This window comes from Hypanus sabinus, chromosome 9, assembly GCF_030144855.1.
Source record: "Hypanus sabinus isolate sHypSab1 chromosome 9, sHypSab1.hap1, whole genome shotgun sequence".
NCBI lineage: Eukaryota > Metazoa > Chordata > Chondrichthyes > Myliobatiformes > Dasyatidae > Hypanus > Hypanus sabinus.
Window position 1 is genome coordinate 54,667,569 of NC_082714.1, and position 26,990 is coordinate 54,694,558.

Genomic DNA, 26,990 nt, shown 5'->3' on the forward strand with positions numbered 1-26,990 from the left:
CACGCCCTCCGTACTGTGTGCAGTTCTGCTGTTCTTATCTGAGGGAGAATGTCTTTGATCTGGAGGGAATACAGTAAAGTTTCATCAGACTAATCTCTGGCTTGGCAAGACTGTTTTGCCCCAAAATGTTGAGGGTTCATTTTCCTCAACAGATGCTGCCTCCGACCCAAGTTTCTCCAACAGCTCATATTATCTTTTTGTTTAGCTAGAGAAAGATTGGTCATAGATTCGCTAACGCCAATAAGGAGACGGGAGTTCATTAAACCTTATAAAATCCCGTCGGCACTGGATAGTCGGGATGTGAAGGGAAATTCCCGATGATGAGGAAGTCCAGAACTAATGGAAGATTTCTCCAGCCAAAGAAAAGTGAGCGTGTGGAATTCCCTTCCGCAAGGGAAACTGAGGACAAATTGTTAAATATTCTGAAACAGTCAGATATGTTACAGAAATCGACGGATCCGGGGAGAAAGTAGGAACAAGACACTGACGGTCTCGTTAGTGGTGAGGGCTGATTATGTCTACATCCCCGCTTCTACGTAGCGAATTCACTCTTTACTTCAGCGACGTACAGCAGCGATTTTGTTACCGAATCTCTACCGAATGAAAGAAAATTCAGTTAGCCCACACTCCCAGACCTGTCCCTCTCTACATTTTTTTCGACTGTCCATCCAAATCCCTTTGAAAAGTTCCCACCGATTCTGCTGCCCTCCCGGGTCACAACTTTCCGGGAAAAGATAAGCTTGCTTATTCTTTGAATTATTTTGCCGGTTTCTCCCGTGGTTACCGACTCTCCCGGTCTACACGGAGACTCCACATCACTGCCAGCACAGTTCGAAAGTCCCGGGTGGATTCTCCAGTTACAGAGGCACAGAAGTCGTTTACCGCGGGTTCCTCACTTTGACAAGTCACACATACATAGCCGGTTGTACATCACGATACAGATCACACCGTGCACTCTGATTTCAGCAGGATAATGCGAGCACTCTACCCAGGATAAAATGCACCTTCCTGTCCGTGAAAGCTGGCACGGTACCTCCCTCCCGCAGCCCTGGTTCACTTTTGCCCTATAATGGGGGGTAAGCTGCCTCGGCGCTTTGCCCCAAGTCCTTCTCGGGCGGAGAAATGCGCACAAATATACTCATTGGTCTTACAGTCCACCCCAGCAGCTGTACGCCCAACAACGATCGTCCTTAACCCATCTCTCTTTCGCAGCCGCTTCCATCTCTCGCAACTGAGCGGGGAGCATTGATTGATTCCAGGGCTGTGCGGGAGGGAGGGAGGGAGGGAGGGGGGCGGCTGTTCTCAGTTACTCTGCCCATTGCCCCGGAATGCGGAGGAGAAACCCAGGCGAGTTCGCACCCTCCAGGAGTTGTGTGTGCCACCCCAGAGGAATGCGGATAGCCCGAACCGGTGCACGCGGGGGAGGGAAGCACATTGTACGAAGAGCGGCGCGGATTGAGGAAGGCAGCGGAACACATTTTTGCCACCATACATGTTGCATTTCTCCTCGTATGCATTGGATGCAGCATGGGCGCGCACGAATTAAGCTCCGAGCTTTGAGCTGGCGGATTATAAATCAACTGTGCGGAGCCAAAACATTTTAACTCGTTGGGCGCCGGTGCAGCCGCACGGGTCTGTGGCGGGGTGTCCGACTCTCTCAGGCAGTTTGCACCTTACCTGTACCATTCCAGCCCCTTGTCGTAGTGCCTGTCGAAGAAGTGGGGCTCGACCCCGACTGCCCTGACGTCCGGGTGCACTCGGATCGCCTCCAGCAGCGCCCTCGTCCCTCCTTTCTTCACGCCAATGATGATGGCCTGAGGAAGGCGTTGCACGCCAAAGTCAGGGGTACTCGACTCCTGGACGTCCCTCTCCAGCCAGTTCTGCACCGTGGACAGCTGAGGCGGGCTGGCGGCTCTCCAGCCGCCCGTGCTGCCTGCAGCCTCTGCCGGCGGTCCGGCCGAACTGACCGTCTCCACCCTGACCCGGAGCCGTGGGGAGGTCGCTCTCTCCTCGGCCGCCTCCTCCGCCCTCTGCTCGGCCCGGGACTGGGACAGGTAGCCGGCGTCGTGCAATGGGAACCGGATGGAGGTGTAGCAACTCATCAAAGTGTAGCACACATAGGTGAGGGAGAGAGTGAGTGTGAAGGCAAAGAGCACCCGCTGTGATACTTTATATGGCGGGACTGTTGCACTGGACCAGAAAGCCATTTCTGTCAGCAATGCTGCTCCGATAACAGTTGAGAGACATCTTCTCACTCCAAGTATAGCATGAGCCGTTGCAACAAACTGTCCCCATCTAATTCTGATGGAACGAAATGACCTCTGATTTATTTCAGTCCAAGGCACATGCTATTCCAGTCCGAACGCGGCTCCTGCCTTGCTTCCCCCTCTTATTTCTCCGCTCTTTCCCCCGGATTATTACGGATTTTTGTTCTTACAAATTGCAGTTTGGATCCTCCTGGTCCCAGTAGAGTCCATCCGCAGCCTCAGCACGGGAAGCAGCTGCACTTCATGGTCAGAGAGCCCGCCGACTGCCGCTCCCTGACACGGCGCGGAGCATCTGCCCCGGGGATCCGGCTGAGCGATCCGCCAGTCGGCAGCGAGCAGTGCAGGTGCGAGCCGCTGCCGGCAGCGCCGCGTCTGCACGATGTGCGGGGCAGCTGGTCCTGAGCGCTGGCCCCTGCCTCTCATCTCCTCCTCTCTCCACCTCCTCCTCCTCCTCTCCTCCCATCTCCACTCCGCCCCTCACTCTCCACTCGCCAGCTCTTCCAACCTTGTTCCTCATTCCTAATCTCCCTTTCTCTGCTCTTCCTCACCACCCTCCTCTCTGCACTTTTCTCCGTCGCCCCCTTCTCAATCCTTCCATCTCCGCTTTCTCCCTCCCAGCCTCCGCACCCTACTCTCTGTCCCTTTCCTCTCTACAGCCTGTCCCTCTCCATCCTTTCCCTCCCACTCTCACTTGCTCTCTCATTCCTCTTCCCTCCCCATCCTCAGATGTTTCCTACCCAGCCACCACTCCACCCACCTCCACTCTAGCCCATCCCTGCCCTCTACTCACTTTCCACTGTTATCCCTGCCCCTCCACCACTTTCCTCTCTCCTTACCTACACCATCCTACTAATCCTCTTCTGCCCCTCCCTCCTCTCTCTAACCGCATTTACTAGCAGTTTCCCCTTTTCCATATCTAATTCCTGTGTTTTCCACCTGCAGTTGTTGGGAATATTCCTAATTCCCTGCAGTTTTCGGTCACTGTCAGAGAATCCCCACCACTAGCCAGTAACAGTATTGACAACTGTCCCATTGCAAATCATAAACAGCAGATTTTATAGATGCTGGAAATCCAGAGTAATACCTACCTTCCCCCTCACCCGACTTTACCTATCACTTTCTAGCTTGTACCTCTCCAGGCTTCTTATTCCGGCTTCTTCCCCCTTCCTTTCTAATCCTCATGAAGGATTTCAACCCAAACTGCCAACTGTTTATTCCTCTCCATAGATGCTGCTTGACCTGCCGAGTCCTTCCTCCTTTCTGCCCGATGCCCCTCAAAGTACTTTTCCTCGGCTGCCCAGTCAGCAGCTGGAAACACATTCACTGGTGACAGCGGTACAGCTGGTAGAAACACTGCCTCACAGTTCCAGTCCCAGGTTCCACCTTGACCTTTGCATTCCGAACTTGTGCGTTTCCCTATGAATGTGTATTTGATCTGATTTCCTCCCACATCCCAGAGACGAGTGCGTTGTTTGGTTCCTTGGCTGCTGTGAATTGTCCAATAGGGTGATGGAATCCAGGGGAAATTGATGGGGATGAATAAATAGCATCAGCGTAATTTGACCAGCTGACAGTGGGTGGATCAAAGGACCTCTTTCCACACAGTGATTCTGTTACTAACCTTGCCTCACCGCTACCTTCTGACTCCTTAGCATGTCTGAACCGTTGCTGAATTTGTCCAACGCCTGATACTGGATGAGCAGGAGTTTCCTCCAAACATATTCAGAAGACTTGGGTCTCCATCACAATCTTGGTTCCTTAGCCACCATCTCCGTCCCTTTTCCTACCAACTGTCCAAAACTGACTGAACTCTTGATCATTTTGATGACAACCTTTGAGCCTAATTGTGCTCTGGACCACAGGGCTATGACTGAGACCCATTGTTACAACCTCTAAAGCTCTCATAGACTCCACCTCCCATTTGCTACTGAATCCTTTATCTCTTTACATATAGACCTCACTTGCCCAGCACACTCCTGGCCACTACCTTTCAACGTTATATCACCAGAAACACAACCTACTTTTAATTATTCCTCCACTGCTATAGTCTTGATGTCATCGACTAAAGCCCTGGGCTCCTTAGTGCCCTTACTTACACTCTGTCTCTTTTACCCTCTCTTCTTTAAATACAGACTTTCAAACCTACCTCTCTCACCAAACCTTCCCGTCATCTTCTTGTGTCAATATTTCTTTGAGAGTGTGGGCACAGGGTGCTTGGGATGGGTACTGGACTGAAGGTTTTATACAAATGGAGGTGGCTGTGGATAGTTTTCTCTCAGTTTGTTTAGAGTTGTGGTGGAAATATTCTCTGGATCCCAGAAACATTTTAATCAGCATGTACAGTAGTTGCTGGGAGTATTTTATCCAACAAACTATATCAACGATCTGGATGATAATGTGGCAAATTGGATCAGCAAATTTGCTGGTGATACAAAGATTGGAGGTGTAGTGGACAGTGAAGAATATTTTCAAAGCTTGCAGAGGGATTTAGACCAGCTGGAAAAATGGGCTGAAAAATGGCAGATGGAGTTTAATACAGATAAGTGTGAGGTATTGCACTTTGGAAGGACAAACCAAGGTAGATCATACAAGGTAAATGGTAGGACACTAAGGAGTGCAGAAAAACAGAGGGATCTAGGAATACAGATGCAAAATTTCCTAAAAGTGGCATCACAAGTAGATAAGGTAGTAAAGAGAGCTTTTAGTACATTGGCCTTTATCAATCAAAGTATTGGGTATAAGAGTTGGAATGTTATGATGAGGTTGTATAAGGCATTGGTGAGGCCGAATTTGGAGCATTGTGTACAGTTTTGGTCACCAAATTACAGGAGGAATATTAATAAGGTTGAAAGAGTGCAGAGAAGGTTTACAAGGATGTTGCCAAGACTTGAGAAACTGAGTAACAGAGAAAGGTTGAATAGGTCAGGACATTATTCCCTGGAGCGTAGAAGAATGAGGGGAGGCTTGATAGAGGTATATAAAATTATGATGGGCATAGATAGAGTGAATGCAGGCAGGCTTTTTCCACTGAGGCTAAGGGAGAAAAAAAACCAGAGGACATGGGTTAAGGGTGAAGGGGAAAAAGTTTAAAGGGAACATTAGGGGGAGGCTTCTTCACACAGACAGTGGTGGGAGTGTGGAATGAGCTGCCAGATGAAGTGGTAAATGCGGGCTCACTTTTAACATGTAAGAAAAAACTTGGATGGGTACATGGATGAGAGGTGTATGGAGGGATATGGGCCAGGTGTAGGTCAGTGGGATTAGGCAGAAAAATGGTTCGGCACAGCCAAGAAGGGCCAAAAGGCCTGTTTCTGTGCTGTAATGTTCTATAGTTCTAAACTGATGGATGCTTGGCTGCCCCCCCCCCCCCCGCCATTTTTACACCCAGGTTAGTTAGCTCTGCCTGCATCAATGAAGGTGCCTCATCTACCTATTTTTTTCTCTGCATCTAACAAACTCACACTGACAAATGACATATTATCTAATTGTTCTATTATTTGAGGCTTTGCACATTGACAATTCAGTCGCCTCAGTTTTCTGCCAGCATTGTTTTGAGCATGTTGCTTGATAGAAAACACGAGTTATTATTTCACATCCTTGGTGTGTGGAAAGAGAAGACTAAAAGCTTAAATACTGCAATAATTTGGAAAATCCACATTAAACCTCTCAGAATTTCACAAAGCTTTGGTTGTATAAAGTTGTATTTAAGAGGAGCAATGGGATGATGTGAAATTAAACCATCTGTCATGGCTGAAATCAGCAACTTGCACTTAACATTCTAAAGGTTGTTTCAATAAATCCAGCAAAATACTTTACAGACACCAGGCCAGTTCCAGACCACAGTTCTCTAAAGCACATTGTAAGCTCCACGTGCTCTCTTCCTGGTTCCCCATCTCCTCACTTTCTCAATTTCCTCCCCGGCTCCCTTCCCTTCTTTTCACAAGTTAATTTATTATTTCTCATATTTTCTGACAACGAGGAAGGAGGCTGTTCAGCCCATGGAATCAATGCTAACTTTTAGAGCCTTCTCATCTGTCCATTCCCCCCACCCTACTGTGTCCGCATGCCCTACCCACCAATTTTCCTGCCACCCACCTACATGAGCGGCAACTAGCCTCCCGACGCACCTTCTGGATATGGGAAGGAACTGGAGCACCCAAAGGAGAACCACATGATCACGGGAAGAACGTGTAAACTCCACACAGACAGCGCAGACTCAGAATCAAATCAAGTCGAGCAGGTGAAGCAACAGTGCTAACTGCACTCACACCCTCCTGTTTACTTTTCTGTCTCCAGACTCTGAGTTATGGGGAGAGGTTCAACAGGCTAGGACTTGGAAAATAGGAGAATGAGGAATTCACCTATATAGGTGTATTAGATCACGAAGAGTGTAGGGAGGCTGAATACACACAGCCTTTATCCCATTATCTCTTTATAAAGACTATGCATATTCACCCTGTCATGATACCTCTCATAATTTTATGCACCTCCCTATGGTGTTTAAGGTAATGCTGGGAAATCAAAAACTAGAGAACATACCATATGTTTAAGGTGAGAGGGAAGAGATTCACTAAGACCTGAAAGGTAATAATTACACTCCAAAGAGTGGTTAGTATATGGAATAAGTTGTTAGAGGAAGTATCTGACACAGGTACGGAAACAACGTTTAAAAGGCACTTGGAGAGATACCTGGATAGGACTGGTTTAGACTCTAACCTGGTGTCAACAGAGCTCCTGATTAATAGTATTGGTCCATGGCATAAAAAGGTTGGGAAGCCCTGGTTTAGAGGGGTATGGACCACACACAGGCAAATGGGACTAGCTTTTTGTCTTCCCTCCTCTAATCAACCCTCCTGCCGTCTTCAGTGTTTCAGCAAGCAAGTTGGTTTAAAGGGCAATTATGAGTGGGCAGCTCTACCCAGATGTATAAACTAGATCACCCTCCCAAACTCATCACTTCCTTCCCCCCCCCCCCATAAAATTCACCTTTAGCATCTCCCAGTTGACTCTTATCACGTTTCACCTGCCTTTCTCTCTTCATATATTTTACACTATATCCTAATTTAGACTATCTCTAAAGACTGCAAAAGGATGTTATTTAAAGTACAAAGAGGCTGCAAAATCCTTCTGCGGCCAGCTGGCACTTGTTTATATTTGGATTTGTTTTCCCACTCTGAATAAGTCCCTTTGCCAACCTAAACAGATTCAGCAGCTTTGATAAAAACTGGTACTGAAACTGGGTAGAGGGTTACAGAATGCAGTTGCTGCTGGAAACAAGACAAATGGCACAAAATTGTGGACATAATTTCAGAGATATCATCTCTTTTTTTTTGCAGGTCAAGTATGTAACACTTAATCTGCAATAACCACCTAGTGTTCGAGAAGCCATGTTTGGCATACTGATACTGGAAGGCAGCCCACCTCTAATCAAGAGTTCCCAATCTTAACAAAGGTGCACCCTAACTGGATCACAGCTCAGCTTCAACGGTAAAACATACCAATGCTTTAACATTATGCTTGCTTTGCTGATGTCTCGTTGGCATTTCATGGATTCTCTCTCCTTTTTCTCACTCCCTCTCTCCTTCTTGCGATCCTTTTACTTACGCTCACTTTCAGTCCTTTCTGCCTCTATCCGCCCTACATTTTTCACCCTCGACCTCTCATTCTTTTCCTTCTCCTTCCCACACATCCGCTGTCCCATCCATTACACTTTCTTTTTTTCTTGCCACAATCTTTCTTCCTCCCTTTCTTGCTCTTTTTCCTGCACGGTGAGGTAGTCTCTGTGCGTGTGCTAACCAGATGTAACAGGAGCAAAGACAGGATGAATGGAGAGAGAGCACCGCAAAAAATCTGCTCAACAACATTCAGAACAGGTAATGTTTGTGGGAGGTTATTTGCTGCCCCCCTCTGGCCACTTTCTGGCATTAAAATGAAAGGGAATAAACAGCTCCTGCCACAGACTTTCATATTATCTATTAAGTCATTCCAAACTCCTTTGCAACATAGTCCTTTTTATCTTAAGTGTATGGCTGTTGCAAGACAGGAAACACAGTTGTCAATTTGTGCAAAGCAAGCTCCCCAAAATGGCAAAAACTATAACAGTGAGAGTGATGGTGGGATAAGTATGAATAGTAAGCTCTTATTTCATATAGAGCTATGGGACCTATTACATCGGCCAGATGTGTTGGATCATACCCCAAAGGCCCTTGCCCAAATTTAATAACGGATTGTTGGGATGCACGCCAGGAACATTGACGGGAAAAGGAGCATGATGTTGTATATTTGTAACATTGCAAGTCTGCATTAATCAGACGAATTGATGGTTTTTATCAATTCACCCTTCAGTTTATCCATCACCATTATTTGAATGAGTCCCCCTGGAAGTTCAATTTATAGGCAGAGGGAAGCAGTTATTGAATCCTGTAGATGACACAAAGATCTAATAATCAGCTGCAGACTGCAGCGTATGAGAGTAAAACACTTAATGAAAACAGTAACAGGATAATAACAGTAACAGAAGTCCAGTGCTCCACAATTACTGCTTCCACTTTTCTGGATGATGCTGACTCATTATGGGGCAGAACTCCTCATTAACTCAGACCATGACTAACGAACAACCACTCTGTGCATCATCGGCAAGACTGAGGCTGACCTGATTGATTGGTTTTGATCCATTGAATACACTCACTACCATCCATTCTCATAACAAATCTGAAGCCTTCCAGAATTTTCACCAGCAAAGCTCTTTTGATCCCACATTGAAATGAAGGATCTGATAAGCCGCCGAAGTTCAGGAGCAAGTACCTCAAGAATTTCAACTTAGTTTTAAAATTTGAACCTTAAAATACTTCAATCAGTAAAAGTGACCAAGAAGCCTTTCAACTGTCTTAGAATCACAAATAGTTCAATGGTCCTTCAGAGAAAGAAATCTGCTAACGTTGAAAAGGAGAAAACATCATGTGGCCTCAACTGCAGATTGGTACAGCACAGAAACAGGCCACTCAGCCTCCTATGTCTATGCTAACTCTTTACAATTCAATTGGATATCCTTCACAGTAATACTCATTCACATCAGTACATTACAATGAAAATGTGCTAGTGGTTGCAAAACTGAATGATTCTCAACAAGTCCAATGCTATTCTGTTCCTTTCAAGCACAGACTGCTCAGAGGACAGTTTCCATTCATGTCCCCAAACCACCTTCTTTTTGAAAGAGTCAAAAAGATTGGCAAGGAGAATGTACAGGCAATCGTCACTACAGGGGAATTCCCCAGGACTACGAAAGTAACAACACAAGCAGATAAAATGGTCAGGAAGGCACGCTGGCCTTCATTAGGCAAGGCAGTGAGTTCAAGAGTCAAAAAGTCATACTGAAGCTGTGGAAAAGCATGGTTAGGCTGCACTTGGATATAGTGTGTAGTTCTGGCTGCTCCATTAAAGTACATACAATGGTGGCTTTGAAGGGGGCTTTTAAATAGGTACATGAATGTGCAGGAAATAGAGGAATCTAAGAAAGGATGTGGATTCATTGGAGAGAATTCAAAGGAGGTTCACGAAAATGATTCCGATATTGAAAGGCTTATTATATGAGTGTTTGATGGCTCTGGGCCTGTACTCACTGGAATTCAGAAGCATAAGGGGGGGATCTCAGTGAAATCTATCAAATGTTAAAAGGCCTCAAATGAGTAGATTTGGAGAGGATGTTTAAAATCAGGGTACACAGCCTGAAACGAGAGAGACATCAGTTTAGAATGCAGATGAGGAGGAACCTCTTTAGCCAGAGAGTGACGAATCTGTGGAATTTATTGCCACAGGTGTCTGTGGAGGCCTGTCATTGGGTATATTTAATACAGAGGTTGATAAATTCTGGATTATTCAGGGCATAAAGGGATACAGAGAGAAGGTGGGAAATTGGGGTTGAGAGGAAAATAGATCAGCCATGATGAAATGGTGGAGCAGACCCAATGGGCCAAATGGCCTAATTCTGCTCCAGTGTTTTATGGTCTAATATGGATCAGACAGAAGGGATTAGTTTAATTTGGCATCATGTCCAGTGGAGACATGGACTGAACTGTTCTCTGGTTTGCTGAGGGAAGTCAGGGATGTTGTTGCCCATCGCCATCCCAGTCCCCTTGGAAACAGAGGTGGTCCCAGCTATCAAAAGTTCAGGAAGAAACAGATAAAGGATCCAACGCAGAAATGTTCAAGGAAAATTATTCCTGATTAACTTGACTTAGTTGTTGATAATGTTCCTGAAAAGACAGGAGACTGAAGTGTAGAAGATTTGCACATTGGATGCACGTTCAATAAGACTAATTCACAAAGTGGAAGTGCACAGGATAAATCAGTATGGATATATTTTATAAGAATTATTCAACAGTTGTGGTTAATGACACTTTCTTAGACCAGGAGAGGTGTATGGTGAAGTTTCCAGGGCTCAGCATTGGGATTTGTCACATTAATACCTTGCACTTGAGGTTCAAGATACAATTCTGAAATTATTTGCTGACCTAAGACTTGGATATCTGAGAACAAAATAGAAGTGATGGTCTTCAGATGGCTGCCCAAAAGAAATGGCAGACTGTTGACGGGTAAAGTTGAGTGCAGATATTGTAAGTGGGCAAATCTTTCCATGAAGAGAGAGGTAAAACAATATCCCATAACTAAACATTTTACAGGGGGGTACAAGGAAAAAGACAATGATCTGTGCAAGCAAATTAACAGTAAGATAGATTTCCAAAGTATGTTGTAATCTAAAAACTTTAAATTTGGACATGGTGTAAAAGCCAGGAAATCACATGAAACCTTTACAAATCGCTAGTTCCGACAGAGCTGGAATTTTGGGCCCGTTTCTGGGAAACCATCTGAACAAGGGGGTAACATACACAAAATGCTGGTGGAACGTAGCAGGCCAGGATGTTTGTGTTGCTTGAATTTCCAGCATCTGCAGATTTCCTCATGTTTGCGTTAACAAGGAGGTGAAGACTTTGGAGAGAGTTCAGAAGTAATTCACTAGACTGGACCTAGGGAAGAAGGATTGTAATTTTGTAAAAATAAACTCTAGAAGCTGGGGCTGTTGCCCTTAGAACAGAGCCAGTTACATGGATATCTGGTAGATATATTTAAAATCTGAGGATTTGAATAACTGGATAAAATAGAGAGTTAAGAGCTGATAACCAGCCAACATCAGTTTGATTTTGGCAAAAGCATTTATTTTCTCTAAGGTGTAACTCAGATTTTGAATGTACTGACTGATAGTTTGGTGGATTCTAATCCAATAAAAAAGGGGTTCTGGAGTGTGGACATGTGCATGAAGGGATTTGGGGTAAATAGGGAAAATGGGATTAATTGGCTGACTGAACCAAAGCAGACTCAATGGGACAAATAGCTTCTGAGATTCAACCACACCCTGATACCATTGGTTATGTGAATCCACCCGTAATGACAATACCCACAAACCGCTGGGTTAATCGCATGAGCTCAGTAGCAGATCCAGAGTTTGCATTACCCATTAGATAAATTGCAGCTCAGCTGTTAGTCACAGGTTTGATTTTTCTCTCAATTTGCTTCTAAATGTGTCCAGGAGATTAATCTTCAATCATAGAATCTTGGAATAGTGCCACATGATAGCCAGTCAGTCCATCACCTCTTTAGAAATGCAATCCAATTAGTCCTTAACTGAACCAGATGGATTTTTATGACAATCTGGTAGTTCCACGGCAGCCATAACTGATGCTGGTATTTTTTTACGTATATAAACTCCATCCTACTTAACTATGTTACTTTTAATTCTGGGACTTAAACACTTAACTCTTACCGTTGCCAAGTTCTGTGTAGGAAAGGCAAAGAACCCTGCCCACAGCAGCCACCCGGAAGCTGCCAGGAAGGCAAGGAGAAATACTTTTGTTTGAACAATTCACTGCCCATATACAATGCTCAGTCATAGGAGTGACATGAAAATGAAAAGCTGCAAGCAACAGGGAAATAAGGAGGAAATGAGCAGGAAAGCGTCCTCTCCTGTAGAATATAAATCCTGCAGATGTTTTCATCAATACATCAACAAGAACAGAGACATGCATTCACGTTTTGTTGCGTTCACCTCCTTACTTGCTGTGACTTTTGAGTAAAGACTGTAGGTTACACCTTTAAACTCCAGTCTATGTTGGGAAGGACAGAAATGACTTGCATGGACAATGGTCCAGTATGCCAGAGATCAGAAGCACTCAGGCGCAGTACCTGGTTTAATTGCCCAGTAGGTTTGATTTCACCCAGAGATGATCAGTGCTATAGTCTGACCCACTTACACACAACATAATGAAATAATACTAATTAATCCATATTGCAAGGTCAAATCTTTGAGATTTATTTGGTTACTACTGCAAAACATCATCTTATTACAATACAATGTGATCCAATCAATGTTTAAGAAAATTGTTTCATTAAGCAATTAGTAACAAGGGAAAAGATGCTTGCCCTATTAAGCAAACAATTTTCATAGTCCTTTAGTAAGTGTTTGTGTCTCTGGCAACAGCAAATGTAAGAATTATCACTATCCCTTACTACCACTCTTAACAATGGCTCAAAAGGAATGGAACTAAGAAGTAAACAGTTCTCAAACAAAAGCATTCTCACATTCTTTCAGTTGCTCTGGGTTCAAAGGAACAACAAATACAAAAAGCATCATATCTGTTTATGGTTCTTTTTACCAACCCCAAGACAGAAATCCACATCATTATTGTAACCCCAAAAAACTCCTTCTATACACATGATCAAACAACTTCCTGTCACATGATATACTCTTCCTGTCACAGGACAAATGTGAAAACAGGATTTAATAAGTTGTTTAACACATTAACCATTACCACACTAGTAGTTTTAACAATGTTAGTTAAGATATCAGAGAATGTTCATAAACTAAGTAGAATGTCTAATATCATTATTCTAAATTGATTACACAGTTCTTGTCATTTTGCATATCACACTACCATTACTTAGAGGAGGTGTTGGTTTCTAATGTAATAACATTTCTGCATAGTGCCATGACCTATAATTGGATTACATTTCCATACATGGATTTAAATTAAAAAGTTAATTTATCAAAAGGCCCAGGCCAATTCAGGGTTATACTTCATTGCCAAAAACTATTTAGAATTGATTCTAATCATATTTTCCATTTCACGACTAGCATAAAATTTCATCTGAGTTAGAGCATCCACCCGTTGACACTCTTTGGGGCTGATAGATGTCTCATCATCAAAATTTGATCAAATTCTTGAATTTGCTTGTTGGCTGAGTGCTCCACGTACACTTGCAACTTCATCTTAATGCAAAAGACCCAAAGATATGTCTCTGTTCCAAGGCAGTGGAACGCAACTGGAACTTCCTGTCTACACTTTACACTGACTTGGGCAAGCAGCCAACACAATCAAAGCTGCACAACTCTCTTTCCCAGGGCATTCTCTCTTCTGCCACTTTCTATTGGGCAAAGATACAAAACCTAAAAAACACTCACCACCAAGCTTCCATCCTGCTTTAAAAAGATTCTTGAATAAGCGCCTTGTCTGAAAAAGGTGAACAATTGATCTCAGAATCTACCTCATCATGGCCCTCAAACCTTTCTGTCTCCTCGTGCTGCACTTTCTCTGTAAGTGTAACTTTGTGGTCTGTGTTCTATTACTGCTTATATTTTCATACTGCCTTGATGCACTTCCTCTATGTTGTGAAATGATTTGTCTGGGTGATAGGCATGATGATAGTAAACCAAAACAAGCTACCAAAGTACCCACAGCGTCCGCTGCTGCTGCTCTCACTGATAGATAATGTGAATGTGAACTTATTGCAATGTTGTCTCATGGGCAATTTGCCTACAAGTGTTCGCTGTTCTAGCCTTGCACACTTACCGTATAAATATGTGGATGCAGGACATAGAGTCATAGAAAAATACAGCACAGAAACAGGACATTTGGCCCATCTAGTCCGTGCTGAACTGTTTAAACTACCTATGCCCATTGACCCGCACCTGGACCATAGCCCTCCCCCTCTCCTACCATCCAAATACCCTCCCAAACTTCTCTTAAACATTGAAATTGAGCTTACATGCACCACTGTGTTAGCAGCTCATTCCACATTCTCACAGCCTTCTGAGTGAAGAAATTTCCACTCATGTTCCCCCTAAACATTTCACCTTTCACCCTTAACCGATGACCTGTGGTTGCAGTCCCACCCAACCTCAGTGGAAAAACCCTGCTTGTTTTTACCCTATCTATACCCCTCATAATTTTGTATACCTCGATCAAATCTCCTCTTAATCTTCTATGTTCCAACAGGAGCCACATCAGATGACAGCAGTGACAGGCCATCTCCATGCAGTGGGAGTGGAAGTACTTGTATGGTAAAGAAGGTTGGGAAACATTGTGACTAGTGCTTCTGCCCCACAGATACACGGAGCTGAGTTCAATTCTAACCTCAGGTACTGTCTGTGTGAAGTTTGCACATTCTCTCTGTGACTGTCTGAGTTATTCTGGGGACTACAATTTCCTTTCACAAAGAAACGCTGGGATGGTAAGTTAGTTGGCCACTGCAAATTGCCCCTAGCTTTGAGCTAAGGTGGGTTGTAGGAGAATTGTCAGGTGGAGGGACTTGATGCAGATTTAAGAAGAAAAATGGGATTAAAGATGGCCAACATGGATGTTTTAGGCCAAAAGGTCCTGTTCTTGTGTTCTGTTACTTTGTAAGTTCCTCCAGTGAAGCACACCGTGAGCAGGGTAAGTTTTTACAACTATCTGGCAGCTTTCATGGTCATTTTATGGTGCTTATGGTGCTAACTCCTAAAACTTTTGAATTGGATTGCAGTCTGTAGATCCTGCATGGCACGTGAGCTCCCTGGATCAGGATAAATGTTTCTGTGTTGGGACCACAAGTTTCCCATTCCACCAGCTGGAGTGCTCCTGGAACTCCATGGTAATTGATGTCATCACTTGGGGAAAGAAGGCTCAAACTTTATGAAGGGCCAACACCGAGACATCGGGTAGGGAATGGGAAGGTGGATAACAGAACTAGATTACCGTGGTCCCCAGTGACAAATGCACACAACTTGAATGGATGGCAGTTCAAATTATTTTATAATTTAATGTCATTCCAAGGTTTCACACATCTTTTCCTTCAGGATGAAGAAAATTAAAGATCATCAGCAATGTGCTCAGTCGTACAGGAATGGGTAATCAATCACAATACTCACTGCACTGAGAAAGAACCCGGTCTCAACCAGTCTGGTAAATAACTCATGGTTATGAAATCCTCTGGCGGTCAAATAGTGGTCTTCAAGTCCTCTTCTATTTATTCATTTCTGTTTACCATGGCAAATGCATGCCGATCTCAAAGTTTGGATCTGCTTTCCCAGGAGAGTGGGTGAGGCACCTCAATGGCTGCCAGTGTCACTGGGCATGAGAATAAGCAGGACTCCCATCCTCTCTAAAACACTGGTTGGAGAAGCTGCTAAGGGGAAACATTGGGGTTGTGAAGTTACAGTCGTGAAATATTACAAAGTAATATTTGCTACATTAGCAAATCAGTTTATTTCTATTTGTGCTGCCTTCTCTACTTTCATCTCTCAGTCTCTTCACCAATTGCCTTTTTTACTCTTGGTTATTTCAAACTCCATTCACCGAGCAATTTCTCTGCTGATTCCTTTACAAGTGTACTGTAATTTCACCTTTACAGTCTGTACTTACTGGGCATCTCTGCAGGAGCTGATCACACCACCTCTCACACCCATGATGCCACATGCCTTGAAGCCTCAACCATTCATCAAACCACAGGACTCGCAGCACTGCAAGATCCAACATGTCCTTGTTAAACAGACACTCCCGTTCCCCAGCTCCCTGTCCTCAATGCAGTAAGATATAACTTTGTGGACACTCTGTTAAATACACAGAGAATGTCTTCCTTCAAAATCCTTCCCAATAACAAAATCCCACTGTTCTTCAGTTGGCACCTTCATCCCCTTTGATTCTTCCACCAGTGTAAGTTCCCTTGTTATCAACCTCTCTGCCAAGGGACACTAGGAGTTCCTGTTCGTCCTCAGTACTCTGTACACCTAATTTCAATTTTACTTTACTTACTTTATTGTCACCAAACAATTGATACTAGAGTGTACAATCATCACAGTGATATTTGTTTCTGTGCTTCACGCTCCCTGAAGTACAAATTGAAGTAAATATAATAAAAATTTAAATTATAAATCATAATTAGAAAATAGAAAACGGAAACTACGGTAGTGCAAGTCAGGTAATCTGTTCAGCAATTGCCCCTCACTTGCATTTGTTCCAAAGCCAACAACCTCTCACAACTATAGTTCTCCGTTTTTGTCAACATGGAGTCAGTCAGCATGGAAACAGGCCATTTGGCCCATCATGATGCTAGAAACTTGTCTTCTAGCACTCAGTTAAACCTGGACCATTCGTGTTCACCTGAACCCTTCTTAAACACTGTTGTGACTCTTCTTCCACTGCTCACTCCTGGCAGTGATTCCAGGGACTCACCACATCCTTGTTAATCTTGCCTGTCCCCGCACTGGTGCTGTTGCATCCTTCATTGGGTTTGGTAATAGAGCTTCGGACAGGCCATCACTGGAGTCTAACCGTTCCAGCTGCCCTAATCAATGCCCTGGTAATTGATCCTTGAGCAAGAGATGAAGAAGTTCAGCAAGCACTCCTGGACAAGTTAACCAACACAGTCCGATACATCGAGGTGAACCAAGTTCCCGTTCACCTTGCTGCACTGGATTGATTTGGTCAGTCAGTTGCAGATAACTTGCTCCGCCCGTGATGCAAGAAATTACAGAAGGTTGTGGAAACAGCTCAGTACATCACGGAGACCACTCTGCCCCATGAACATTGCCTGTACTTCTTGCTGCCTCTGTAAGGCAGCCAGCATAATCAAAGAACCCAGACATTCTCTCTTCTCCCTTCTGCCTTTGGGCAAAAATGCAAAATCATAAATGCACGACGCTCATGGACAGCTTCTACACTGGTTCCCTAGTAGGATAAAATGGACGTTTTCCTCACAATCTAGAGTATCGCAATATGATTGGGCATTTTAGTGTCTGCCTGGCCTGCACTTCCTCTGCAACTGTAACACTTCATCCTGCAGCACCTATTATGTTACCTTATGAACAAATCTCTGTGAACTGCATGCGAGAGAAACTTCCACTGGACCTTGATATATTTGACAATCCATCCAACATTGGCCAAGCTGTGGGGAGGGTTGGATGGGTCCAGACCTGCTGGAGGAGCTTGGGATGATGTTTCCAGCTGGCAACATGAGAGAATCCATGCGGAAGGGCAGCATCACCTTACTTGATAAGTTCAGAATTGGCAACCCATTCCTCTGCTGACTGCTCTGTCACCTGGGGTTCCCCTGGCCACTATCCATTACTCAGCAAGAGGTCTGAAAGGTCAATGTTCTATGTAGGGATATCTCACTAACAACTCAGTCACCTTTGGCAGGAACTTGCATGTATACTTGACAGGTGTGTTCTCCAAAACAGGAGCATCAGCATATTAATGGTCGGAGAATGAAAAGTTTGCTGATTAGGGACACGAAGCTGTTCTCTTCTTCCCCTCCCAGTTTGTTGTATTGTGCCTTTTGTTGAATCCATCAGGATGGATAAGTACATAGTAGAGCTGATGATATCAGGGAGTGGAGCACTGAGGTCAAGGCCTCTCTGTAGATGGACAACCCTGTCCATTTCTGCTCAGACAGCTGAGCTGTAGATTGTTCAGCATCGACAATTGGTTCGGGTGGTACTGAGTGAATACAGCAAAAGCAATGCCTTGTTCTTTTCAAATATTCCAGATGAGCCTTTGTTCCTGTCAGGAAACATAGAGCAGGCTTGACCCAAAAGCAGAACAGCTGAGACAATTCAGCAATAAACGCTAACTTTATTAAAAAGCTGCAAACTATCAAGCTACAAGGGGCTACAAAATGAGAATAATTACTAAACACTACAGGCAATAAGGTAACTGAAGGCTAGGAGCCACTGGTTGGAGCTAGCTGGTTCGATAGGTGAACAAAGGGCTGAATGACAGCTGGGTTTAAATAGGCTGCAGGTGATGAGCTGGAACCGAGTGGCAAATGACTCCTGTTAGCTGGGTGGAAACTGGGAGATACCTGCCTGTTCCCAACCCCACTCCTATGGCCGGCATCCGACTGCCCAGAGCAACCTGGATGTGGAGCAACTCCTCGGTGAACGATATATTGAAGATGAAACTGGATGGCACACAAGAACTCTCCTCTCGGCTGAACCCTTCCTAGCTGACCAGGAACTGCACACACCATCCACGGCAACATGAATCCATCAAATAGCAGAATGTCTACAGTGGAATGCCTTCACCATCTTGAGTTCTGGAGGTGCAGGTTCAGGTGAGTTGAGTGGTCTACAGGTGACAAACTGGAGGCAGGACACGTGGAAGGTAGGTATGATCCTGAGGGATAGTGGCAGATGGAGACAGTGACCGGATTAGCATCTTGGATAATCTTGAAGGAACCAATAAACTGGGAGGAGAGCTTCTTGTAGTTGGTGCACAGGGCCAAATCTCAGGGAAACAGCCGGACGTGGTTCCCAGGGTGGAGTAGTTTAGCTGGGTTCCATTGGCGATTGGCCTAGCAATAGTAGGCACAGTTGGTAGCTAGGATGGCCCTTTGTGCTCTCTTCCAAGCATTCTGGCAGCAGCAGACTAGGGCCCTGGCAGACATGACCTCCATCATTGATGCCACCGCAGGGAACAATGGATGTTGTGAAGTGAGTTCATAGCCAATCCATGGAACTCACATTTTTTGCTTGCTTCTCTTCTATTTAACTTTTGCCCATTCTGAGCTCATTCTATTTATGACCTCCTGCTCCTAACCCTACTGCCGCTTTGATAGACCACCTAATTTCCAATTAACTAGTGTTAACATTTCTCTCTCTTCAGATACTACCTTAAACCCACCCTAATCAAAATATCATGCTTGACCCCCTCATCTTTGTGAACCGTCACCCCTTTCCTTTAGAAACATCTTGAATGTACCATCCCCTCCCAAATCTCTGACCTTATTTCATGGTTTGAATCCCTTCTGTTGAGTCTATTGAACAATTCTGACAGAACTTCTGACATTCCAGGGTTTCTCTGTCCACCCCCATCTTTCTCAATCTGTCAATGAAAGTCTCCTTCAGTATGTTTCCATGATTAGCCTGTTGTGTATGTCTGCAACTGATTAACTCTGTTTACATCTGCAGTATCTGGTCATTGTTAGAGGATCAGCTGAAATGGCTTTTCTTCCTGCTGCTGTACCCCAGTCACTTCTGGCCGGTGGCAACAAAACAAGGGAAATAACTAAATACTTTGTTAATCACACTTTTCATGGCAAATGATCAACACAAGCAATAGTCTGTAACTTCCCTTTGGACTTGAAGGCAATTCAATGTGGCAGAACCGAGGTGAGGCGAGGTGGTGGGCCCATCATGGAGAACAAGTAAGATCCAAGGATCGATTGTTTTAAGTGCCATGTCAAAGGCTGAATCGAGGCGGCAAGGCCCGGGCGCCAAAGCGTACCAATTCGGCTGAACTCGCTGTTTGGCAGGAGACTTACATGATGTGCTGAATTGGAAAGGTTGATTACAGGCCGAATTGAGCTGATGAGGTCGAGGCACCAGAGCGTACTGAATTGACTGAACTCAATGCTTGGACAGAGGCTCAAGCACAGGGCCGCATCGGAATGGTCGGGTGCAGGGTGAGTCGAGGTGGTGGGGTCCAGGCCTCAGAGGGTGTCACGGTGACTGAACCCGACGGGTCAGATTGAAAAGGTCAGGGTGTCAGGGCCCTAGGCAAGGGAAAGGGCCGGTTCAGACCACTGCTTCACGACTCCGCTCTGCACTGAACTCTCTTTGCAGAATGCTATTTGATTGTGGTTATTGTCTGCATGATGTGGGTTTTTTCTCTCTCTGCACATTGGGTGTTTGACGGTCTTTTTTAAAGGGTTTTTTTCATCTTCATGGGTTTTTGGTGGGCATAATGTGTTCTTTTCTCTGTGCAAAGGGTGTTCGACGGACTTTTTTTCTATATTTTATACATCAAGGTCATATAATATATACGTACTTTGATAATAAAGGAACTTTGCGTCTGAGCTAACCCCTAAGGATCTATACCCAAGTGTTGCTCTGCAAGGTTACCTCTGTAGGAACAGGGTACAGGTGTGGGCAGATGACTCACTTCCACCTCACCCTCTCTCTCCTGTTCTACAAGAAAACAAGAAATTAGGAGCAAGAGCAGGCTGCTTGGTCCCCCAATCCTGAGTTTCCAATATGATCAGGGCCTCAACACCTGTTGTCTGCCAACTCCCCAAGGTCCTCATTTCCCTGGTCTTCAACACTGTACCTTCCCCTCTTTAAATACCCTCACTGAACTAATCCTTACACCTCTTTAGATGGGAGGATTCCATAGATTCCCCATCCTCAGTTATCTCCTTCCATATAAGGAAGTATATTCTTCCTTAAATAAGGAGCCAAAACTCTGCAGAGTGCTCTAGGTGTGACCCTAAAGAAAATACCGACTCCTCCCTATCTCCATCCTTGTGCAATAAAGGCCAACATGCCAACTACCTTTCTAACTGTGCTTTTCGCGATTCATGCACAAGAACAGTTAGATCCTTCTGAACCTCACTCATTCACAGGTTTTCTCATTTAGATAACAGTTTGCCTTTCCATTCCTCTTACTGAAGTGCATGATCAAGCCAAGTTTTCACCCACTCTCTCAACCTGCCCTGTTGCAAAGTCCAAATAGCATCATTGCAACATACCCTCCCATTTATTTTCAAGTCATCAGCAAACTTGGATACCTTTACTTCGCACCACTCTTATTTACTTATTTTTTAATTAATTTTATTTTAGGGTTACAGCATGGAATAGGCCCTTCCAGTCCAACGAGCCACACCACCCAGCAACCCACATATTTAACACTAACCCAGTCACAGGACAGTTTACCATGACCATTTAACCTACTAACCGGTACTTCTTTTCATGTGGTACTTCTTCCTTCTCTGAAGAAACCAGGGCACCCGGAGGAAACCCAAACACGAGGAAATTTACAGATGCTGGAAATTCAAGCAACACACACAAAATGCTGGTGGAACACAGCAGGCCAGGCAGCATCAATAGGGAGAAGCACTGTCGACGTTTCGGGCTGAGACCCTTCATCAGGACTAACTGAAAGGAAAGATAGCAAGAGATTTGAAAGTAGTGGGGGGAGGGGGAAATGCGAAATGATAGGAGAAGACCGGAGGGGGTGGGGTGAATCTGAGAGCCAGAAAGGTGATTGGCAAAAGTGATACAGAGCTGGAGAGGGGAAAGGATCATGGGACGGGAGGCCTACAGAGAAAGAAAGGGGGAGGGGAGTACCAGAGGGAGATGGAGAACAGGCAGAGTGATGGGCAAAAAAAGAGAAAAAAAAAGGAGGGGGAGAAAAACTAAATATATCAGGGAAGGGGTAAGAAGGGGAGGAGGGGCATTAACGGAAGTTAGAGAAGTCAACGTTCATGCCATCAGATTGGAGGCTACCCAGCCGGTATATAAGGTGTTGTTCCTCCAACCTGAGTGTGGCTTCATCTTGACAGTAGAGGAGGCTATGGATAGACATATCAGAATGGGAATGGGAAATCCATGTGGTTATGGAGTGTATGTAGTAACTCATTACAGATGGCATCGGAATTGAACTCCAAACTCTGGAATGGCCCAACTTGTAATTGCATCATGCCAACTGCTATGCTACCATGGTGCTCTATAATGTATATTCTTCATGTACATATAGTATATAGTAAATAATTAAGAACAAAGCATTGACGACATCCTTGCAACCTGAAGTAGATCCATTTATTTGGACTGTCTTCTTTGAAATAACTATTCTTCAGTCTATGCCAACAGAATACCCAATAACATGAGATCTTACCTTGTGCAACCTTTCATGTGGCGCCTTGTCAACTGGCTTCTGGAAATCCAAAATCATCACATTTACAAGTTCCCTTTTTCACTTTGTTTTATTTTAGAGATACAAATACTAACAGGCCTTTTTCATTCAATAAGCCCATACCACGAAATTACACACCCTGTGACCAATTAATCTGCTGCGCTGTCTGTCTTTGAAATGCGGGAGGAATGAGGAGTAAGTAGAGGTAACCGACATGGTCACGGCGTGAACATATAAACTTCTTCCAGCCTGCGGCAGAATTGAACCAAAGCCACTGGCACTGTAATAGTGTCTATACTGCTTTGCTACCATTTTGTCCAAACTTGACACTCCTAAAAACTTCTGGCAAACTTATCAAGCCTTTCATAACGATCTTTCATAAGTCAAATATCCATGCTGGATCAACAGGAATTCTTCCACCTAGATACTGGAAAGGTAGAAGCCCCTAGTTGTGTCATCTAAAACACTTTGTGTAGTAGTGTCATACTTTATTTCTTTTATATTTAGTTCTTCAGAGCACATTGGGACATTTTACCGTGATCCAGAATCTGTTGTTGACACTGCTTCCAATTCAAGGCCACTTAGAAGTTTGATCCCTCATATCCTTTAATATCCGAATTATTTCAATCCTACTTCAGAATCAGAATCAGGTTTATTATCACTGGCATGGGACATGAAATTTGTTAACTTAGCAGCAGCAGTTCAATGCAATACATAATCTAGCAGAGAGAGAAAATAATAATAATAATAATAAATAAAACAAAACATAATAATGAATAAACAAGTAAATCAATTACATATATTGAATAGATTTTTTTTAAATGTTCAAAAACAGAAATATTGTATATTAAAAAAAGTGAGGTAGTGTCCAAAGCTTCAATGTCCATTTAGGAATCGGATGGCAGAGGGGAAGAAGCTGTTCCTGAATCACTGAGTGTGTGCCTTCAGGCTTCTGTATCTCCTACCTGATGGTAACAGTGAGAAAAGGGCATGCCCTGGGTGCTAGAAGTCCTTAATAATGGATGCTGACTTTCTGAGACACCGCTCCCTAAAGATGTCCTGAGTACTTTGTAGGCTAGATGTAGGCCCAAGATGGAGCTGACTAGATTTACAACCTTCTGCAGCTTCTTTCGGTCATGTGTAGTAGCCCCTCCATACCAGACGGTGATGCAGCCTGTCAGAATCCTCTCCACAGTACAGCTATAGAAGTTTTTGAGTGTATTTGTTGACATGCCAAATCTCTTCAAACTCCTAATAAAGTATAGCTGCTATCTCGCTTTCTTTATAACTACATTGTTGTCTATATGGACTTCAGTAAGGCCTTTGACAAGGTTCCACATGGAAAGTTAGTTAGGAAGGTTCAATCGTTAGGTATTAATATTGAAGTAGTAAAATGGATTCAACAGTGGCTGGATGGGAGATGCCAGAGAGTAGTGGCGGATAACTGTTCAGCAGGTTGGAGGCCGGTGACTAGTGGTGTGCCTCAGGGATCTGTATTGGGTCCAATGTTGTTTGTCATATACTTTAATGATCTGGATAATGGGGTGGTAAATTGGATTAGTAAGTATGCAGATGATACTAAGATAGGTGACGTTGTGGATAATGAAGTAAGTTTTCAAAGCTTGTAGAGAGATTTAGGCTAGTTAAAAGAGTGGGCTGAAAGATGGCAGATGGAGTTTAATGCTAATAAGTGTGAGGTGTTACATTTTGGGAGGAATAATCAAAATAGGACATACATAAAAACATAGAAAATAGGTGCAGGAGTAGGCCATTTGGCCCTTCGAGCCCACACCACCATTCAGTATGATCATCCAACTAATCATCCAACTCAGAAATTACATGGTAAATGGTAGGGCATTGAGGAATGCAGTAGAACAGAGTGATCTAGGAATAATGGTGCATAGTTCCCTGAAGGTGGAATCTCATGTGGATAGGTTGGTGAAGAAAGCTTTTGGTATGCTGGCCTTTATAAATCAGAGCATTGAGTAAAGGAGTTGGGATGTAATGTTAAAATTGTACAAGGCCAAATTTGGAATGGACAGTTCTGGTCACCGAATTATAGGAAAGATATCAACAAAATAGAGAGAGTACAGAGAAGATTTACTAGAATGTTACCTGGGTTTCAACACCTAAGTTACAAAGAAATTGTTGAACAAGTTAGGTCTTTATTCTTTGGAGCATAGAAGGTTGAGGGGGGACTTGATAGAGGTATTTAAAATTATGAGGCTATAGATAGAGTTGACGTGGATAGGTTTTTTCCATTGAGAGTAGGGGAGATTCAAACAAGAGGATATGAGTTGGGAGCAAAAGTTTAGGCTAACACAGGGGGAACGTCTTTACTCAGAGAGTGGTAGCTGTGTGGAACGAGCTTCCAGTAGAAGTGGTAGAGGCAGGTTCGATTTTGTCATTTAAAGTAAAATTGGATAGGTATATGGACAGGAAAGGAATGGAGGGTTATGGGCTGAGTGCAGATAGGTGGGACTAGGTGACAGTAAGCTTTCGGCATGGACTAGAAGGGCTGAAATGGCCTGTTTCCATGCTGTAATTGTTATATGGTTATATGGTACATTAATATGTTGGGACCAGGTTAGATCCTCAGAGATCTTGACACCCAGGAATTTGAAGCTGTTCAATCTCTCCACTTCTGATCCCTCTATGAGGATTGGTATGTGTTCCTTCGTCTTGCCCTTCCTGAAGTCCACAATCAGCTCTTTCGTCTTAGTGACGTTGAGTGCCAGGTTGTTGCTGCAGCACCATTCCACTAGTTGGCATAACTCACTCCTGTACGCCCTCTCCCATCTAATAAAGTGTTCTTTTGTTGTGGAAAATAATCAACACCAAAATCAATAGATTTTTGAAATGCAAAGCAATGAAAGATCGGACTGAAAAGTGAAGTTAAAGATTAGCCTGTATCACCTCTTCTGTTTCTAATCTTCTCATACTCTTAATATCTATCCTGAATTAATCTCATTCTCCTGACCTTGAAAATCCTAATTTGAATAATTCTACTCCTCCCCTCACTCACATAATTTTTAATTGCAAACAACCCTGCCTCCCTTTAAACCTTGTTCAATCTGAATCCAGCAGATTCCCGTTAATATCCCATTTTATCTAATCCCATTCTCTTCCAAAAACCCTCATACATCTTTGTGTCATTATTAGCTTAATTTTACTTTGAAATTCACTCCCCATAACTTTAATATTCCATCTTGCCGAATCCCACTCTCTCACCCCTTCTAACCTTCATTATTCCACCATCTGATCTATTATGTAACACCTGAACTCAAAATAACCATTAGAACAACCACCATTTACATAATGCAGTCTCTTCCGTGGCCTTCGTAACCCAATTTCCTCTTGATAACTGTCTTTTCTTTCTGAACAAACGCAGGCTTTGAGCTGAAGCTTCTCAGAGTGTGAATGTTGATGGTTCACTCAATGTCCATCTTCAATTGTCCTCCAGAGTTGAGCTTGTTTTGTCCTCAACCAAATTGGAAGGCAACCAAGAATCAATCATATTAGTGGACTGGTGGTTTTGTGGTAACCATTATTGTTTTTCTTTTACTTACAGAGTTGTTCAATCATTTGCATTTATATTTTCCAACTACCTAAAGGAAGTCAAGTTCATATCAATGGAAGGAAACCAATGGCTGGGCATTAAAACAAACACTACAATGCATGCTGCTATTAAGTGGTGACCTCGTTACCTGGTTTAATGGACTTTACAGACGAGTGTGTCCTCACAAAATCATTCAGAGTTTCCGTAGTCAGAAGCCCTGGATGAACCATGAGATCCAAAATTTGTTGAGAGCCAGATCAGAGATATTCAAGTCTGAGGACCAACAAAAAAAGAAATCACAAGCGGTCCAGGTACAGTCTCTGGAAAGCTATCTCATGGGTGAAGTGGTAGTTCCAGACTAAACTTGAATCAATAAAGGATGCTGAACAACTCGGGGAGGGCTTGAATATTATAACTCCTTATAAAGTTAAATCAAGCAACGTAGAAGACAGCAGGGTTTTGCTTCCAGATGAGCTCAATGCTGTCTATGCTCGCTTAGACCATCAAAACATGGAGGAACCATCACAAACTCCCACAACTTATGATTTCAGTCTCTGAAGCCAATGTGATCTGGTTATTATTCTATAGATGTATTGAGTATGTCCACAAGAAAATTAATCTCAGTGTTGTATATGGTGACATACGTGTACTTTGATGCTAAAATTTACCTTGAACTTTGGTGATGATAGGTTTGAATTATGCACAATGTTTTCACTACACCATTGGCCTTTGAAACGTGACATGTCCAAGGTACTTAGAGCACAAAATATTTCATTATTTCCTTGTCTATGTTGAATTTATTTTCTGAAGTAAACCCTGATTCCAAATTTGAGATCTTCTTCAAACCTCAGTGGGAATTTAAGGTTAGAACTCTAAGAATATTAATCAGAATTGGGAGTAATTTTATTTGCTCCTCTCATTGGTAGTCCTTGCTGACCACTCACTGAAGCCCTTATTCCACATTTCTATATCTGTCACGGCTGCGCTGATGAGTGATTCGACCTCCGCAAATGTAAATTGTGCCATGAAACTTTAACCAATCGAATGTAATTAGGACACTGGGGTACCCATTTTTTTACAGCAGTGCAATTAGGAAATAGAGGCATAGATTTATATAAATCTGTAATTAGGAAGCAAAGGTACATATTTATACAGATGTGTAAT

The 26,990-nt window shown here is 43.6% G+C and overlaps 1 protein-coding gene and 1 long non-coding RNA gene across 4 annotated transcripts in view; one reads left to right on the top strand and one right to left on the bottom strand.

The window, feature by feature from the left end:
* The window catches only part of LOC132399405 (heparan sulfate glucosamine 3-O-sulfotransferase 4-like), a 233,733-nt gene extending 231,019 nt beyond the window's left edge, over positions 1–2,714 (bottom strand). The window contains exon 1 of the mRNA XM_059979709.1: positions 1,678–2,714. Within this exon, the coding sequence (XP_059835692.1) occupies positions 1,678–2,207 (530 nt within the window). The 5' untranslated portion in view covers positions 2,208–2,714. The remainder of the gene's footprint in view (positions 1–1,677) is intronic.
* Positions 2,489–26,658, top strand: LOC132399406 (uncharacterized). 3 transcript variants are annotated; one of them, XR_009513988.1, is made up of 5 exons: positions 2,489–2,611; positions 7,604–7,754; positions 14,594–14,736; positions 15,433–15,538; positions 25,839–26,658. It is a non-coding gene; the product is annotated as an uncharacterized LOC132399406 (long non-coding RNA). The 3 variants fall into 3 exon arrangements; XR_009513989.1 differs by lacking the exon at positions 25,839–26,658 and adding an exon at positions 19,546–21,486; XR_009513990.1 differs by lacking the exon at positions 2,489–2,611 and adding an exon at positions 6,066–6,507.
* The last annotated feature ends 332 nt before the right edge of the window (positions 26,659–26,990 follow it).